Source organism: Cricetulus griseus, chromosome 2, assembly GCF_003668045.3.
Source record: "Cricetulus griseus strain 17A/GY chromosome 2, alternate assembly CriGri-PICRH-1.0, whole genome shotgun sequence".
In the NCBI taxonomy this organism is placed as follows: Eukaryota; Metazoa; Chordata; class Mammalia; order Rodentia; family Cricetidae; genus Cricetulus; species Cricetulus griseus.
In genome coordinates this window covers 380,830,824-380,847,460 of record NC_048595.1, presented here as the reverse complement: position 1 = coordinate 380,847,460, position 16,637 = coordinate 380,830,824, and the positions used below count along the sequence as shown (strand labels likewise).

General features: G+C 44.3%; 1 protein-coding gene across 1 annotated transcript in view; it reads left to right on the top strand.

Annotated features, from left to right (window-relative positions):
• Positions 1–16,637, top strand: part of Efcab6 (EF-hand calcium binding domain 6) — a 170,663-nt gene that overhangs the window by 70,420 nt on the left and 83,606 nt on the right. Inside the window, exon 10 of the mRNA XM_035439192.1 lies at positions 16,400–16,510. Within this exon, the coding sequence (XP_035295083.1) occupies positions 16,400–16,510 (111 nt within the window). The remainder of the gene's footprint in view (positions 1–16,399; positions 16,511–16,637) is intronic.

Sequence of the window (16,637 nt, the reverse complement as noted above, 5' to 3'; positions counted from 1 at the left end):
ACTCGGGAGCACGCATCTGTAACTCGGCACTGCTGTGGTGAGATGGGAGAACACAGGGGAGTTCTGGGAAGCTCGGTCCTACCTTAGGCAGCCGTGAACAAGGTACTGTCTCCAACAAGGTGGAAGGCAAGAACTGGCACCGAAGTCCCATGACCTCCACACGTGTGTGTAGCCTGCTCACATTTCACACAAATCAAAAGACAGAAGCAATGAAACCAAGTATAGTGCTTAAAGAAAAGTCATTGTCTAGCCCTTCTGTGGCTGCTTTTCAAAATAAGGAATTGGTCCACCAGCCTCTTCCACAGAGAGCAACGGGAATCTTTTCCTAATAACCTTTTCTTAATTATTATGAATTCTCAAATTTAAATGTATTTCATAGTCCTCATTCACTACAGTTATTCCCCCCCCTGCTTTCCTCTCTCTCCTTCTTCTTCCTTGTTAATGTCCTCAAACATGCTCTCACTTTGTAGCCGAGGCTGGCTTTGAACTTGAAACCTGTCTGCCTCAGCCTCCTAAGTGTTGGGATAACTGGCTGCACCACCAGCTGGTTTCAGTCATACTTGCTGAGACTCCATTGCTCCCTCTTAGCTGGTGGGGCTTTTTCACACTGGCGCCTAAGTCTTGTTGCTAGTGCCGTCATGGATGCTGAGAGCCTTTTTGCTTTCTGATATGATAAAACATCCAGTCTCCTCTAGCCCTTGCCTGTCACCAGGATTGGCGATCTCTGCAATGAGCCCACGTGCCATTCAGGTGGGAATGTGGCATATAGAGACAAAAATATTGCTCACAATAGTCTTGTTTTCTTGTGCAAGTCACACAAAGTGCCTCCTCTCAGGGCAATGAGATGGAAGCAAATGGAAAGAGTGTCCTGTGTAACTATAGGTGATGAGAGCGGCCTTGAGCTTGTCTAGAAAAGATGCCTGAGAGCAGCAGAAGAGCACGGCACCACCCTGGGGCTGGGTTCATTCTGGGGTACTCTGATAGCAGCATGCATGGCAGAAAGGAACCCCACCCAGGATTTCCAAAGCAAGTAGCTCTGTTGATAGCCATCCTATTTCTCGGATATCTAGAGGCCATATAGAGCCAAAATTCATAATAGTAATGTAACAGAAGCAGATAGAAGACGCCCCTCCCCCTTACCCAACACCCTTTATTGCCCCACATCCTCATTCACACACATAAGAAACGTTTACATTTGTAGTTAGGTACACCTACAGTGTTGCTTTGACTTTAAAAATAGAAATGGCTGTCTTAGACTCCTTTCCTATTGGCTTCATATTCTTGGAAATTATCATTTTAATGAATGCATGAAATGTCATTCCACTAACATTTATCGAGCACCTTCCTCTGCCAGACATTGTGCTAGGTGCTAAAAATGCTGAAAGAGACAATGAATAGATCCCAGCTGGGGTGACTTGCCAGGTGATGAGTACCATGGGCACATAGAATGAGCATGTTAGGGATGCAGGTGGCCACCATGTTCTCTTGGTAGAGCCTCTTCTTCAGGGACCCAGAGTTCTCTGAGGCCCTTTTTGTACTTACACCAAATCCCTAGGGTACAGTGCCAAAAACAAGAGCAAAGTGAATGTCCCAGTGTCTGCATCATGATATACATATGGGTTGGCATCTCCAGCTTGAAAATCCAAATTCCAGGCTATGGAGACGGCTCTGTGGGTAACGGCACTTGCTGTTCAAGCCTCATGAATGACCTGCGTTCAGTCCCTGGAACCCACCTGCAGGTAGATGAAGAGAGCTGATTCAGAGAGGTTGTCCTTTGACCTCCATACACGCTCTGAGGCATGCCCCCACCCCACATATACAATAATACATTTCAGAAAGAAAAATCCAAATTTTGAAGTGGTTCTGAATCTGGAACTTTCTGAGCTCTGATGTGACATCTGTGGATCCCAGTCAAAAAGCGGACTCACAGAAATATTTCAGATTTGGGATAGCCACCCAATGTGACACCCATGTCCCCTGTCACAGACCTGAAGGTACATCTGTGGCCATCTCTCACAAAAATCATGGGTTGCCAGTCCTATTTAGCATTGAAACACTGTGGTACCTTTCTATCTAGTGTTTGTCAGGTGTCTTCTGCTAGCCAAGGTTTTTAAACAGGGTTTCACAGAGTTGCCCTGGCTGGCCTCAAACTCAAGAGTCCTCCTGTCTCAGCCTCCTGAACCCTCAAGTTGTAACCATACACCACTATGCCTGGCTTTCCCAACTTTTTCTTTCTTTTCTCTCTTTCCCTTAATCTAGCTAACAGGAGTCTTGGTTGTTCAACCATTCTTAACCACTGAGCCATCGCTACAGCCGTTGTTTAACTTTTCAAAAACTCAACTCTTAGCTTCATGATCTTTTTTTTTTTTTTCTAACATTTTCTAGACTTGGATGCATTTCACCTCTGATCTCTGCGGCTGATTCTATGATTGTGGTTCTTTTTAGTGGTGTATTTTGGTTTTTGGTTTGAGATTAACTTGTTGAAGATTGGAGATATTCTCTTCTCCTTCCCCACACCCTCTCTCTGTATTCATGTTGTTAAAATTTCTTCCTTCTGTGTCCCCCCTCTCCTAAGGTCAAGGACAAACTAAGGCATGATTCTGCCAAAGTTCACTCTGTGGAATGGATGAGGCTTCCTACAGAGCATAGGCGAAGGGTTCCATCAGGGTTGTAGGTGTGCCTACCCCAACAGGAGGGACCTGGCAAGGACGAGGGCTTCCCCTTACCCACGGAGATGGAACCCTCTCCACCAATCTTTCCTGTGCACTCTAGCTCTCCCATGGTCATGTGCAGTTAAGGCAGAGTTGCCAACACAAGGTGGCAAGGAGGTTGTAACCCTCTGCTAGGGCGCAAACAGTCAACAAGTCCAGCTGGGAGGACCTTTTGCAGGAGGGTGCAGCTGAACTCCTCAAGATGGCAGTCGTGTGGCTCAGAGGGTAGACTCGCACAACAGTTCCAGTGCGGGCACGCACATGTGGAGGTCAGAGGGCAGCTTTGGGGAATTGGTTTTCTCCTTCCACCTTCTCAGGCAGGGCCTCTCTTGTTCTGGCCACTGCACAGCATGCTGCATGCTGGCTGACCTTTCTGTGGGCTGAGGGCACGCATCACTGTGTGGAGTTTCTGCAAAACTGCCCGCTGTCCTCGTAGAACAGCACCCTAGCAGTGTACGTTGCCGTCACAGGCTGTGAGTGCTCCAGTTCCACTTCCTCTCCCACATTGCACATTACCGTCATTTTAAATATTGATCATGTATGAGGCCCGAAACGGTGGCCTGTTATTGTCTTAATTTGTCTTTCTATGGCTGACACTGAGGTTGGCTGCCTCCAGGTGCCAACCTGCTGTGACTCTGCCTCCCTGGGTGGGAATCTTCCTCATGTCCTAATGGGCTAATGGCCCAAACGGAAGGGTTTAGAGTGAATTTTATCACCTTCAGGTTTAATTCTTTATAATCATGTATGCATCAAAAGAGAACCTGTGTAAAGCTCTCCCAGCTTGCTATTTTCTTTTCATTAACATGATACTTTAACATCTCAAAGTTTGTATTTTAATATAATCAAACACATCCATCTTCTCTTGTTCGATGTCTTCTGTCATTTAAAATTTGTCACTCATCATTCCTACCCAGCTTGGGCAAGGAGCTTGCTCGAGCCCATGTCTCATTCTGAAAATTAAACACTTCAATCCATTGTAATATAAATTGGATATTCAATTAAAATTTTTTCCAAATCTATGATTTATTTTCCTGTTGTTGTTTATTAAATTAACCTTCCTCTCTCCATCTATAACTTTTTTCTGTGTATGCAGGTGTGCACATGCATCACACACACACACACACACACACACACACACACACACACACACACACACTCACGTGTATGCTCATTGCAGTCAGATGTAGAGGTCAGAGGACAACTTTCTGGAGTCAGTCTCCCCTTGTGCCATGTGAGTTTGGGTCACCAGGCTTGACAACAACCCCTGTTATCCAGCTGGTTTTGATTTGCCATATCTTAAATGATTACTCATAATTTGAGCCAACCTGTATTCCCTGCACTGTTACATCAGTTTAGATTTCTACTATGCACAAACATTTCTTTGTAGCTCCCATCTGGAATGGCATATCCACTGAACAAAGACAAGCCATTTATTTTCCATTATGGCTTTAGAGAGAGCACTGCCTCCCCATGCTGTCAGTTACTTGTTCTTAACCCTATTACTTCAGTTTAAATGGTGAATGTTAAAGACTCGGGATTAATTCATCATCTGATATGAAGAGAAGCCCTGCTCGATTTTACCATGAGAAGCCTGTACTGAGGACCTGGTCTAGAAGCAGAGAATCACGAGTGCCTTGAGAAGCAGTGCTGGGGTCACTTGGTCTACAGGATTGTGCACCTATCTCTCTTTCTTTTACCGGAAGTCATCCTTGACTACTGTCTGCCCTAGACTCGGAGCATCAAGGGAAACCAGATATAGTCTAAATATTTCTGATATAACCAGCATGGTCTGTGTTTACCCAGGCAGATTTTGTCTGGCTTTGTCTGCTAAGTACCCATTCCTGAGTATTCCAGCTGCTCCATTCACAGTCATCCTTGACCAGAAATAAGTGAAAGACAGTGGCACTGGGTGTCTTGGTTAGCAGGCCTAGACCACCTGCAACTATTTTCTACTCCCCGGCAAAGATACTTCCTTATGCAAATGAGAAGAATCCCTGGCTCAATCCAGGGCACCACTCAAGCATGTGTCCCTTTGTTTGTGATTGGTGGCACAAGGACCAGCAGCCTTTTACTTTAAAGGGGCTATTCCAACCAAGATGCCAAGTCCCTAGGCACTTTATGGGATGGTGGGACTTCATGGCATCCTCTCCACCCTTTGAACTCACACGTCTCTCTCCAGCCTCCAGGGTAATTTTTCCTTCATTCGATGATCCCTACTCCATAGTAAGAGTACAGGAGATGCAAAGTAGTAAAGCAAAGCAGTTTATTTTGTAGCCTTGCAAAGTTGAAATCAGCTTAGAGAACAAGCAAAAGTGGCCGGTGAACCTGAGCTGACCCAAAATGATTATTTTTTTTTAAAAAAAAGATTTATTTATTTATTTATTTATTTATTCATTTATTCATTTATTATAATACAGTGTTCTGTCTGAATGTATCCCTGCAGACCAGAAGAGGGCACCAGATCTCATTACAGATGGTTGTGAGCCATCATATGGTTGCTGGGAATTGAATACAGGACCTCTGGAAAACCAGCTAATGTTCTTAACCACTCAGCCATCTCTCCAGCCCCAATTTTATATTCTTAATCATACCTTTGTATCCCCTCCATTCCTCACCATGAGTTATTCTAGGGGGTACACTCTTCCCAGTGTCTAGCATTGCCCTCTCCCCAGATTCCTTATCCTATTGGTTCAGGTCATAAAACTTTATCTAATGCACATCCTGGGCCCTGTGAGTCCTTCCTTTTCTGACCCATGACCTGTCACATAGGAGACTGCCTGTATAACCTAGGGTAAACTGACAGAGCTTAGAGAAGCAGGTACCGGCTGTCCACTAGGGAAGATGAACCCACTGCCTCCTGCTCACCCGTGACTCTCTGGGGAGCTCAGTGTAAGTGCAGTCATACTGAAAATGGCCCCCACAATGACTCATTTCTTCCAGGCATCCAGTGTGATGGTTGTGGCACATGAAAACAAGGCAACTTTCAGGAGTCAGTCTCCCCTTCACATTTTGTTCCCACAGAAAGCAGATGGGTCAGCAGTGGGAAAGTCTGCTGCTGTCCCTGCCATGTGAAGGAACCTGTGCTGTGAGGTACTAGAACACTTCCAGTCACTTTGTCCACAGCTGTGCAGGTGATGTCAGGGCTTGTGGACTTCCCTGTGTGATTGCATCATTACCTCACTCTACAGTCATTGTCCCAGGCCAGAGGAGCTTTTGCATTGGCCAACCAGGTGACTTCAGTGGGAACATGGCAGTAGCCAGCCCACATCTTTTCACTCTTTAGCAGTAGCCCAGTTTTCCCTTGCCCAATGAGGGCACATGGGAAAGTTGGACTGTTTGCATTTTCTGGTGTGAAGTGTTATTCCCTCTGGGCACACCCTCTCTCGGCTACTCTTATCTCATATATCAATCAGTGCAAGGACTTCACACTGACCCACAATCCAGATCTTCATCACATACTTTGGAGCTGGTAAAGCAACTACAGGATAAGCCTGTAATCTCCAGGGGCCTTCTGGGATATGGATTTGAGGTTCACCCATCACCTCTGTGAGCCTTGACTCTATCCAACAGACCTTGCTGGTTCTGTGATTTTTCCATGGTCTTCACCCTTCAGAGCACTGTTTACTGACACCCCAGATGCTTGGGGGTGTTTTCTTAGTACAATCACCTTGGTCCATGGTGGACAGACCTGCCTGACTTGAGTGAGATACCCTGGAGTGTCTAGACAGGCTGAGAGGACACTCATCTGTAGCCTTGGATGTTTTACAAGCTTGCTCTCCATGCGTATCCAGAAGCATCCTTGATCCAGGAACTCTGGGTCTGAGTGCTAGGCTGTGTTTGTGTATTGGACAAAGGCCACAAATTTCTACATAAAAGGGTCAACTCTGCAATCTGTTCACTCTGCCTGGGGCTTTCTGTGTAGCTCTCCAGAGTCAAGCATATCTGACTGCCCCTTGGTCCTACTTGAGCACCCTGTGGGCACTTTTTATGGCCAGAAATCCTCATATGCATGAGCATCTGATCATTTGGTGGTGTGTGGTGACTCCTTTAATCCACAGCTTCAGGAGTGCTCCAGCAGAAGCTTGGGTCTCAGCAAAGAAACGTGGTCTCTGTCCTGACAATGAAGCCAAGCAATACACACCGTGGTTGTCCCTTGACTCATGCTCAAGTATCAGAGAACTACCCATTGATGGGCCACATGGCAGTCAGCCTGAGACCACAGAGCAGGGAAGCTAGTGGGGCAGGCAGAAGGCTATATGTCCACCTAGGACACTGGCCGCTCTGGGCTCACCGTGGAGGGCAGGGTCTTCCAGGTTTGCCATATGTAGGAAGGAGCTCAGTGGAGTTGGTCAGGAGAGATAATGGATAATACTCATTAGAACAAAACCAGTGTTGCTGATGAGCAGCTACGAGAAGCAGAGTCAAGGCCAGCAGTGCAGGTGTAGACTCCCTATAGCCTAGACTGTATGGCTGGTTTAGCAGGCAAGAGGCACAGACAAGGCTGCCCAGAGGGTGACAGTGACTGCAGAGGGGACAAGGCTGAAGCTTTAGGCACCAAAGAGGGTACAGTGTCAGCCAGGGTGGTTCTGTCTCCTCCTTTTCCCATCTTCCTCCTGACCTTGTCACTGCTGTACCTGTGCTGTATTCTGCATGGAACTCCTGCTTGTGCCCTCCTAGTGAAGCTAAGCTCTCAGGGTCCTGGACTCACATGACCCATCTCTGTTCTTGCCACTCTTCATTGACTCCTTTGACAGTAGCCATTGTCCAGCCATGCAGCTTTCAGCAGTGTGATACATCCAGTGTTTCTTCTACTGCTGCATGGTGGATGCAGCTGCTGCTGTAATTCTCCACCCGGATCCCTGGGCTGGGGAAAACACAGGGATCAGGAGGTTGACTCTCACCTCAGGATCCAGAGCAGGGCTTGCTTGGGGCAGTGAATGCTCCAGCATGGGTGCTGGAGAGAGGATAAAAGCCAGGTTCAGGAATATGGCCCCGTGTCTGTCTACAAGACCTAGGGTTTGATCCACAGCCCAGTGTGGAGGGCTGCTGTCTGTCTGTGGTTTAGGTTAATAGTGCTCTCTATGGAAATTCTAGGGAAAGTATGTTCTGTGTTTATTCATGTTAATTATAGAGCCATGTGTGTTCCAAACAGGAAAACAAGGAAACCATAAAGGAAAAAGTAGATTTTTCTGGGCTCATAGTAGCTAGTGATACTACTAAGAATATAGCCAGAGGTAGCCACTGCTAATATAGCCAGAGATAGCTGTTGCTAGTACATTTTCTACTTGACTTCAGAGTCTGTGAGTGCACACACATATCCATATGCCCATGTATTCATAGCTGGAAACGTCTGAGGTAAAATTACTGTTTTCTCACAGACCCTTACATCAGAAGCATTCTCATTCTTTTTTAAAAAAAGCTGAAATGCATTTTGTCATTCCTCAAGTCAAAGGGCTTGAACCATTTTATGGTTTATATTACATATTGTTAAAATGCACCACAGAAAGGTGTTAATTTATTCTTACAGGGGAGGCTCACAAGAGCGGTTTTTGGCAGGCATTTAACACCAGGGCTTTGGAATCCTTGCTAATTGATAGTCAGCAGCATAGGTTCTTGTTTTGATTTGACTGTTCTTCATCTGGAGTGATGTTTCTCTCTCTCTCTCTCTCTCTCTCTCTCTCTCTCTCTCTCTCTCTCTCTCTCTCTCTCTCTCTCCTTCCCCCTTCCTCCCTCCCTCTCTTTCTCTCTGTGTGTTTAGGTCATAGGGCAACATGTAGGTATTGGTTTTCTCCTCCCGTTCCAGAGATTGAGTTATCAGGTAGCAAGTGCACCCGCCACCAGCCCTTTCACCAGCCCATTGTTGTCCATTAAAAATATTTATGTGGCCCCTTTAAAGTGTGTTCACGAACTTTGTTTACTTCCCATGTCTTTAACCCCCTCTCCCCTATCTCTATTGAAGTTCAGCTTTTATGCCATTCTTCGTTGTGTATTTTGATGAGTTTGAGCAAGGGTGCATTGTGTGATTGCTACCTCAGTTGAGACAGACAGCTATGGTTTTTACTCTTGTCCTTTGTAGTCAGCCACCTCCTTCTACCACCACCACCACCACCACACACACACACACACACACACACACACACACACACACACACACACTAATATAATTATGCATGTGTTTTTTAAAAATTTCTTTTTAATGATTGCATGTGGGGGTAGGTATGTGCACATTGGTACAGTGCCTTTGGAGCTAGAAGAAGACATCCAATCCCCTGGGGCTGGAGTTAGAAGCAGTTGTGAGCCCCCTGATGTAGGTGCTGTGAACCAGACTTAAATCCTCTGAAAGAACAGCAAGCACTCTTAACAGCTAAGCCATCTCTCCAGAAATAAAAAAAAAGATTAGACATGGAATTTTTAAAAATTACATCTCTGGATATGGTGGTGCATGCCTTTAATCCCAGTGTTTGAGAGGCAGAGGTGGATAGATGTCTGTGAGTTTCAGACTAGCCTGGGCTATACAGTGAGATTCTGTCTCAAAAAAGTTAGAATTCCAACTATTTGTGGCTAATAACTAGAAATATAAGTGATTTTAAGTTATTTTCATGTTTATGGGTGTTTGGCTTCCATGTATATCTGTGTTCCTGATGCTCATGGAGGCCAGGATCGGGCATTAGATGCCCTGGAACTGGAGTTGGAGATGGTTGTAATCCACCATGCAGGTTCTGGGAATTGAACCCAGGTCCTCTGCAAGGGCAGAGTGCTCTTAACTACTGAGCTTGTTCAACACAGAAATACAAGTAAAATGTTCACTGAATCTGAATAGTGTGTTTTTAATGAGTCCACTGACAGTTTTGTTGTAGACACCTGATGTTTTCTGAGTCTGCCAGTCCCAGGTCCCGAGAATAAAGACCTCTCACACTGTCTCAGTCCCATGCCTCTCCTCTCTTTCCTGCCTCACTGCACTGGCTTAGGCAGTTTTCCTGTCTGTCACCCTCCTCCCTAACTCCAATCTTGTGCACATCAGGTCAGCCATGGGCTTTCCATAGCAGATGTCCTTCATTCACTTATTAGGAATTTCTTTTCCATTCCTTGTCTGCCAAAAGGCTTTTCTTCTACCATGTGTGTTTTGTCAAGTTCTGTTCTATATAGAGTATGGTCTCTGTGTAGCTTTTCTATACCTTTCTACTAGAGAAAGCACAAACTTGAGATGAAAATCCGTAATGTTGACAACTTACACAGGGTTCTCTAAGGGAACTGAACAATAGAACCAAGTATCTGTTTAAAAAGGAGTTATTAGATTGGGTTGCACCATTTGGTCTGGGTAGTCTAGCAATGGCTGTCTTATACCAGAGAAGCCAAGAACTTGGTAGCTGCTTACTTAACGAGGCTTCGTATCTCAGCCGGCCATTCTGGAGTTGCAGGCCTGGGGCATTCTTGGAAAGAATTTTGATCATGTCTGTTATGGGAGCCAGGGCATCAGCTCCAGTGCTGGACTGGTGTCCCTCAGAGTGACAGTGGAGGAGTGTGAACAGCTAGCTCTCCTGGAGGCAGTTCAGTTGTTTTCCAAGGGAATGATTGGTCAGAGCTCCTACTTGGGGTAGCCAGACACAGGAAGAGATCTGACAGTTGTCATTCAAGTGACTGATGGCTTGTCCCCCATAGTTCAAATTGTTCAAAGAGGAAAAAGCACAAACAAAACACAATAAGGTATGTGTGTGCACACACATATACCATAAATTCAACATGCAATTATCATTTTCAGAAGTGCTTAACTTTGAACAGAGGCTCTTAGTGAGGTCTGGGTCTCCCTGTCTCAAGCCAGCCAGTAACCCACATCCCTACTCTCTGTGGCCAGCCAGCCCCTCTCTCACCTGGAATATTTATGGTGTCCAGATGTCTGGTGTTGGTGACAATGATGGCATTTCTGCAGTGGACTATTGTTGCACCAGAGGTTCAGCCTGCTGCCACAGATGGCACAAGTCAGTCAGTGGAAGGTAGGGCAGGCAGAAAACAGATTTGCATACAGTGACCTAGTGGATGGGAATACAAAACATGCATTCTTGTCCTAAAAAAGCCTTGTGGCAGATTTAGATATAGTTCATACAGAAGATGGTAACCATAGATTGGTAGACACCTCACTGAAAGTGAAGGATTGGAGCCAAATGACACACACATGATCTTAATCCCTTGGTTGCAGATGCCTCTGAGGTCTGCAAACCTCTGGGACAAAGAAAGTCACTCTTTCAGGTTGTTCTTGTCACACAGTAGACAATAATGAAAAAACAAAACAAAACACCCAGAGGTGAGTGAGATTAACTAAGGCCAGAGCAAGGCCTGGTCACCTGGTTCAGCTTTGGAACCATGGCAGGCATCTTACAGTCTACCCTGTGTACTGAGGGTGGGCTCACAGCAAGCCACCACCTTTCTGTGTTTTGAAACATCATCAGTGTAAGCCAGTGGTTATCAATCTGTGGGTCCCAACCTACTTAGGGGTTGGATGACCTTTTCACAGGGGTCACTGAAGACCATCAGAAAACACAGATATTTACATTTAGGATTCATAACAGTAGCAAAATTATAGTTATGAAGTAGCAATGAAAATAATTTTATGAAAAGCAATATACAGTAAACTAGCATCCAACATCAAACTAAATGGAGAGAAACTCAACTTAATTCCTCTAAAATCAGGAACAAGACAAGGCTGTCCACTCTCTCCATATCTCTTCAATATTGTACTTGAAGTTCTACCTAGAGCAATAAGACAACAAAAGGAGATCAAGAGGATACAAATTGGAAAGGAAGAAGTCAAACTTTCACTATTTGCAAATGATATATTAGTTTACGTAAGTGACCCAGAAAAACTCTACCAGGGAACTCCTACAGCTGATAAACACCTTCAGCAAAGTGGCAGGATACAAGATTAACTAAAAAAATCAGTAGCCCTAATATATACAGATGATAAATGGTCTGAGAAAGAAATCAGAGAAACATCACCCTTTATAATAAGCCACAAACAACATAAGATATCTTGGGATAACGCTAACCAAACAAATGAAAGACCCGTATAGCAAGAACGTAGAGTCTTTAAAGAAAGAAATTAAAGAATATATCAGAAAATGGAAAGATCTCCCATACTCTTGGATAGGTAGGATCAATATAGTAAAAATGGCAATCTTGCCAAAAGCAATCTATGGATTCAGTGTAATCCCCATCAAAATACTGGCACAATTCTTTGCAGACCTTGAAAGAATAATAAACTAACTTTATATGAAGAAACAAAAGACCCAGGATAGCCAAAACAACCCTGAACAATAAAAGAACTTCTGGAGGCATCACCATCCCTGACTTCAAGCTCTATTATAGAGCTGTAGTCCTGAAAACAGCTTGGTATTGGCACAAAAGTAGACAGGTAGACTAATGGAATCAAATTGAAAACCCTGATATTAACCCACACACCTACAAACACCTGATTTTTGACAAAGAATCTAAAATTATACAATGGAAAAAAGAAAGTATCTTCAACAAATGGGGCTGGCATAACTGGATACTGGCGTGTAGAAGACTGCAGATAGATCCATAGCTATCACCATGCACAAAACTTAAGTCCAAATGGATCAAAGACATCAACATAAACCCAGCCACATTGAACCTATTAGAAGAGAAAGTGAGAAATACCCTTGAATGAACTGGTACAGGAGACCACTTCCTGAACATAACACCAGTAGCACAGACACTGAGATCAACAATTAATAAACGGGACCTCCTGAAACTGAGAAGCTTCTGTAATGCAAAGGACACAGTCAGCAAGACAAAATGGCAGCCCACAGAATGGGAAAAGATATCCACCGACCCCACATCTGACAGAGGGCTGATTTCCAAAATTTACAAAGAACTCAAGAAGCTAGCCACCAAAACACCAAATAATCCAATTACAAAGTGGAGTACAGAACTAACTAGAGAATTCTCAACAGAGGAGTCTAAAATGGCTGAAAGACACTTAAAATGCTCAGCATCTTTAGCCATCAGGGAAATGAAAATCAAAACAACTCTGAGATACCATCTTACTCTGTCAGAATGGCTAAAATCAAAAAACACCAATGACAGTTCATGCTGGAGAGGATGTGGAGAAAGGGGAACACTCCTCCACTGCTGGTGGGAGTGCCAACTCATACAGCCACTTTGATGATTCTTCAGGAAAATAGGAATCAATCTACCACAAGATCCAGCAATTCCACTCTTAGACATGTACCCAAAAGATGCTCATTCATACAACAAGGATGTCTGTTCAACTATGTTCATAGCACCATTATTTGTAATAGCCAGAATATGGAAGCAACCTAGATGTCCCTCAACTGAAGAATGGATAGAGAAAATGTGGTACATTTACACAATGGAGTACTTACTCAGCAGAAAAAAAACAAAAACAAAAAAACAATGGAATCTTGAAATCCTAAGGCAAATGGATGGAACTAGAAGAGACCATCCTGAGTGAGGTGACCCAGTCACCAAAAGACAAACATGGTATGTACTCACTCATATATGGATTTTAGACATAGAGCAAAGGATTATCAGCCTACAATTCACACCTCCAGAGAAGCTAGGAAACAAGGAGGACCCTACGAGAGACATACATGGTATACATGGTCCCCTGGAGAAGGGGGAAGGGACAAGATCTCCTGAGCCGATTGGGAGTATTTGGGGGAAGGGAGAGGGAGCTGGGAGAAAAAGAAGGGGAGAAGAGGATGGGAGAGGAGGATTTGAGGGAACAGGAGGGTTGAGTGCAGGGGAGGGTGGGAGAATAGAGGAGAGCAAGATAACAGATACTATAATAGAGGGAGCCATTATAGGTTTAAAGAGAAATCTGGCACTAGGGAATGTCCAGAGATCTACAAGGATGACCCCAACTAAAAATCTAAGCAATAGTGGAGAGGCTACCTTAAACATGCAAGTGTTAGATCAAGTACCTCGGCTTCCCATGTGGGCCAAACACTAATATCACACATCTCTCCACAACAGGATCACCAAAAGCACACACAGAAACATCCAATCTGAGATGCCAAAGCCAGCATGAGGCAGGCTGCTGTTTTACAAATCTGCCTGAAAACTGGATTGGAAACCAGTTTTCCCTTTCCTGATAAAGAAATTGATGACTACTTTATATGACATTCTGATGGAAGCAGAAGCAGACATCCACAGCCAAACACTGAACTCCTGGAATCCAGTTACAGAGAGGGAGGGGTGATGAGCAGGCTGGAGAAACCCACAGAAACAGCTGACTAGAACAAGGGGGAGCTCATGGACCCCAGATTGATAGCTGGGAAACCCTGAACGTGGGTGTCAGTGAGGAGACCTTGGCAATCTATGGGGCCTCTGGTAGTAGATCAGTATTTATCCCTAGTATACAAATGGACTTTGGGAGCCCATCCCACATAGAGGGATACTCTCTCAGCCTAGACACTCGGGGGAGGGCCTAGGCCCTGCTGCAAATGATATGACAGACTTTGAAGATCCCTCATAGAAGGCCTCACCCTCCCTGGGAAGCAGAAAGGGGATGGGGTAGGGAGCTAGTGGGGGGCAGGGGAGGAGGGGAAGGAGAGGGAACTGGAATTGACATGTAAAACAAGCTTGTTTCTAATTTAAATTAAAAAAGAGAATAAAAAAGAAAATAATTTTATGGTTGGGGGTCACCACAGGGTAAGGAACTGTATTAAAGGCTGGCAGTATTAGGAAGGTTGAGAATCCCTGATGGAAGCAAAGAATTCAAGGTTTTCAATCCAGTTTTCGGGCAGTAAAACAGCAGCCTGCCTCATGCTGGCTTTGGCATCTCAGATTGGATGTTTCTGTGTGTGCTTTTGGTGATCCTGTTGTGGAGGGATGTGTGATATTAGTGTTTGGTCCACGTGGGAAGCTGAGGTACTTGATCAAACACTTGCATGTTACCCCCTACACACACACACACACACACACACACACACACACACACACACACAGCATTTGTGGCCTTTATCCTTTACGAGCCTCATTGACTGGCACTGCAGTAGTTTCACAGGTGAGCAGTTAGAAAAGGAAGCCATTTGTCAAAGGTCTCCACACTAGGAAGGGAAGGGACAGATTTGTGCTTGATCTCACATCTCCAGGATGTCCCTACTGGCATCTTTAACTCCATGATTTGGGGGCCCTGACTCACAGGGCCATGTCAATTTAGAAATGCACTTTTGACCAATTTTCAGCTATTCTTACTAAAACTTTAGTTATGCTGTCATGACAGTGAGACTTTCTGGGCATAGTTTCTGACATTAACCAGAGACACAGTCTCACAGCAAACTCCCCAGTTCTGTATCTTACGGTCTTTCCTCCTCCTATTCTGCAATGTTCCTAGAGCCTTAGGTGCAGGAATTATCTGGCTAAACAGAACCAGAATAAGGACACGGGAAAGACCCTGAGGCCTCAACCGTACACAAAGAATTGCAGACAACTAAGGAACACTGAGACTTGGAGAAACAGTCTTCCCCAGGGAAAAGCACACCAATTGGTTATCTACTACCAAATGGTCAACCCTGAAAACACACATTCAAGTACCATTGTACAGTCTGACAGGTTATATTTAGGAATATATGTATACACACACACACACACACAAGTATATGCATGCAACAACTACTAATGAAAAAAAGAGGTTGTGAACTTGAAAGACAGCAAGAAAGGTATATGGAATGGTTAGGAGGGAGGAACGAGAAGGAAGAAATTATATAATATTAATCTCAAAAATAAATAATTAAAAAAAACTTTGTGTACCAGCTTATGATGCTGCAATGGCATCATAATGACTTAAGTCCAGTACCTCCAGAGCCATAAACATCTTCTTAATGCGTGGCAGAAGATGCCAAGTTCAAGGCTCAGTGGACTAAGTTACAGGAAGGATCAGGACCCTTGGAAGTCCAGGCTTTTCCAGACCCTATGGCCCCATTCATGTGTTGGCTCCTAGTTTCTTAGATACAGTACCCACTACTGGTGTTCTCCATGAGTAAGGAAGGATTCATGTGGATCAACCATAAGTCAAGGGTATCCTTCCACTCAAGGCTTATCCTTGTTGTTATCATTTCTGGTGTGTGTGTGTGTGTGTGTGTGTGTGTGTGTGTGTGTTGTGTGTATGTATTTAGCAAGGCTGGGGATTAAATCCAGGGTCTTTCAAATGCCCTACCCTACCACTGAGCTCTCCTCCAGCCTGAAAGATCTAACCTGTCCTCTGTTACAGTACTGTCTGTTACAGTACTCTGTTACAGTACAGTACTGTCCTCTGTACTATATACAGTAAACAGTGGCAAGCCCCCAAATAAGGTCACGGCTACATTAAAAGCCATCATCCTGCTGACCAAGTTCATTGAATTCTTCAAGTAATGAGTTGGAAAAGATTACTTTATGAAATTCAGAATTTTGACCAAATCCCTTTGTTTTTTCCTTCAGAACTTGCCACTACTGACAGAGAAATTTAACACAGGGTGCTAAGATCCTCTGATTTCCCCTTGCTTTTAAAGAATCAATCTGTGGTGCTATTTTACAAAATGACCTTGTTTGCCTTAGATTTGAAACTTCATATAAATTCATAGTAGCTGGTTTTGACTCACTATTAAGTGTCTAATCCATGTGGTATTATAGGAAAAACCGTTTAATGTTGTTGTTGTTTCATGCAGATTTGGAATTAAAACTACCTCAAAAGTCAATTGGAAGCAGTTTTTAAACGCATTTTATGAGCGGCGGGGGTTGGAAGTCAACAAGGCAACTCCCCAGAAGAAAAGAAGCAGGTATATTCAAAACCAGTGTACAAACCACAATATTCATTGGGTTAGAGAACATGTGAATTGGATTTTTTTCCATTTATTCAATGACCAACTGTCTTCATTGACTAATTGTCAACGTTTAACTAGTGTT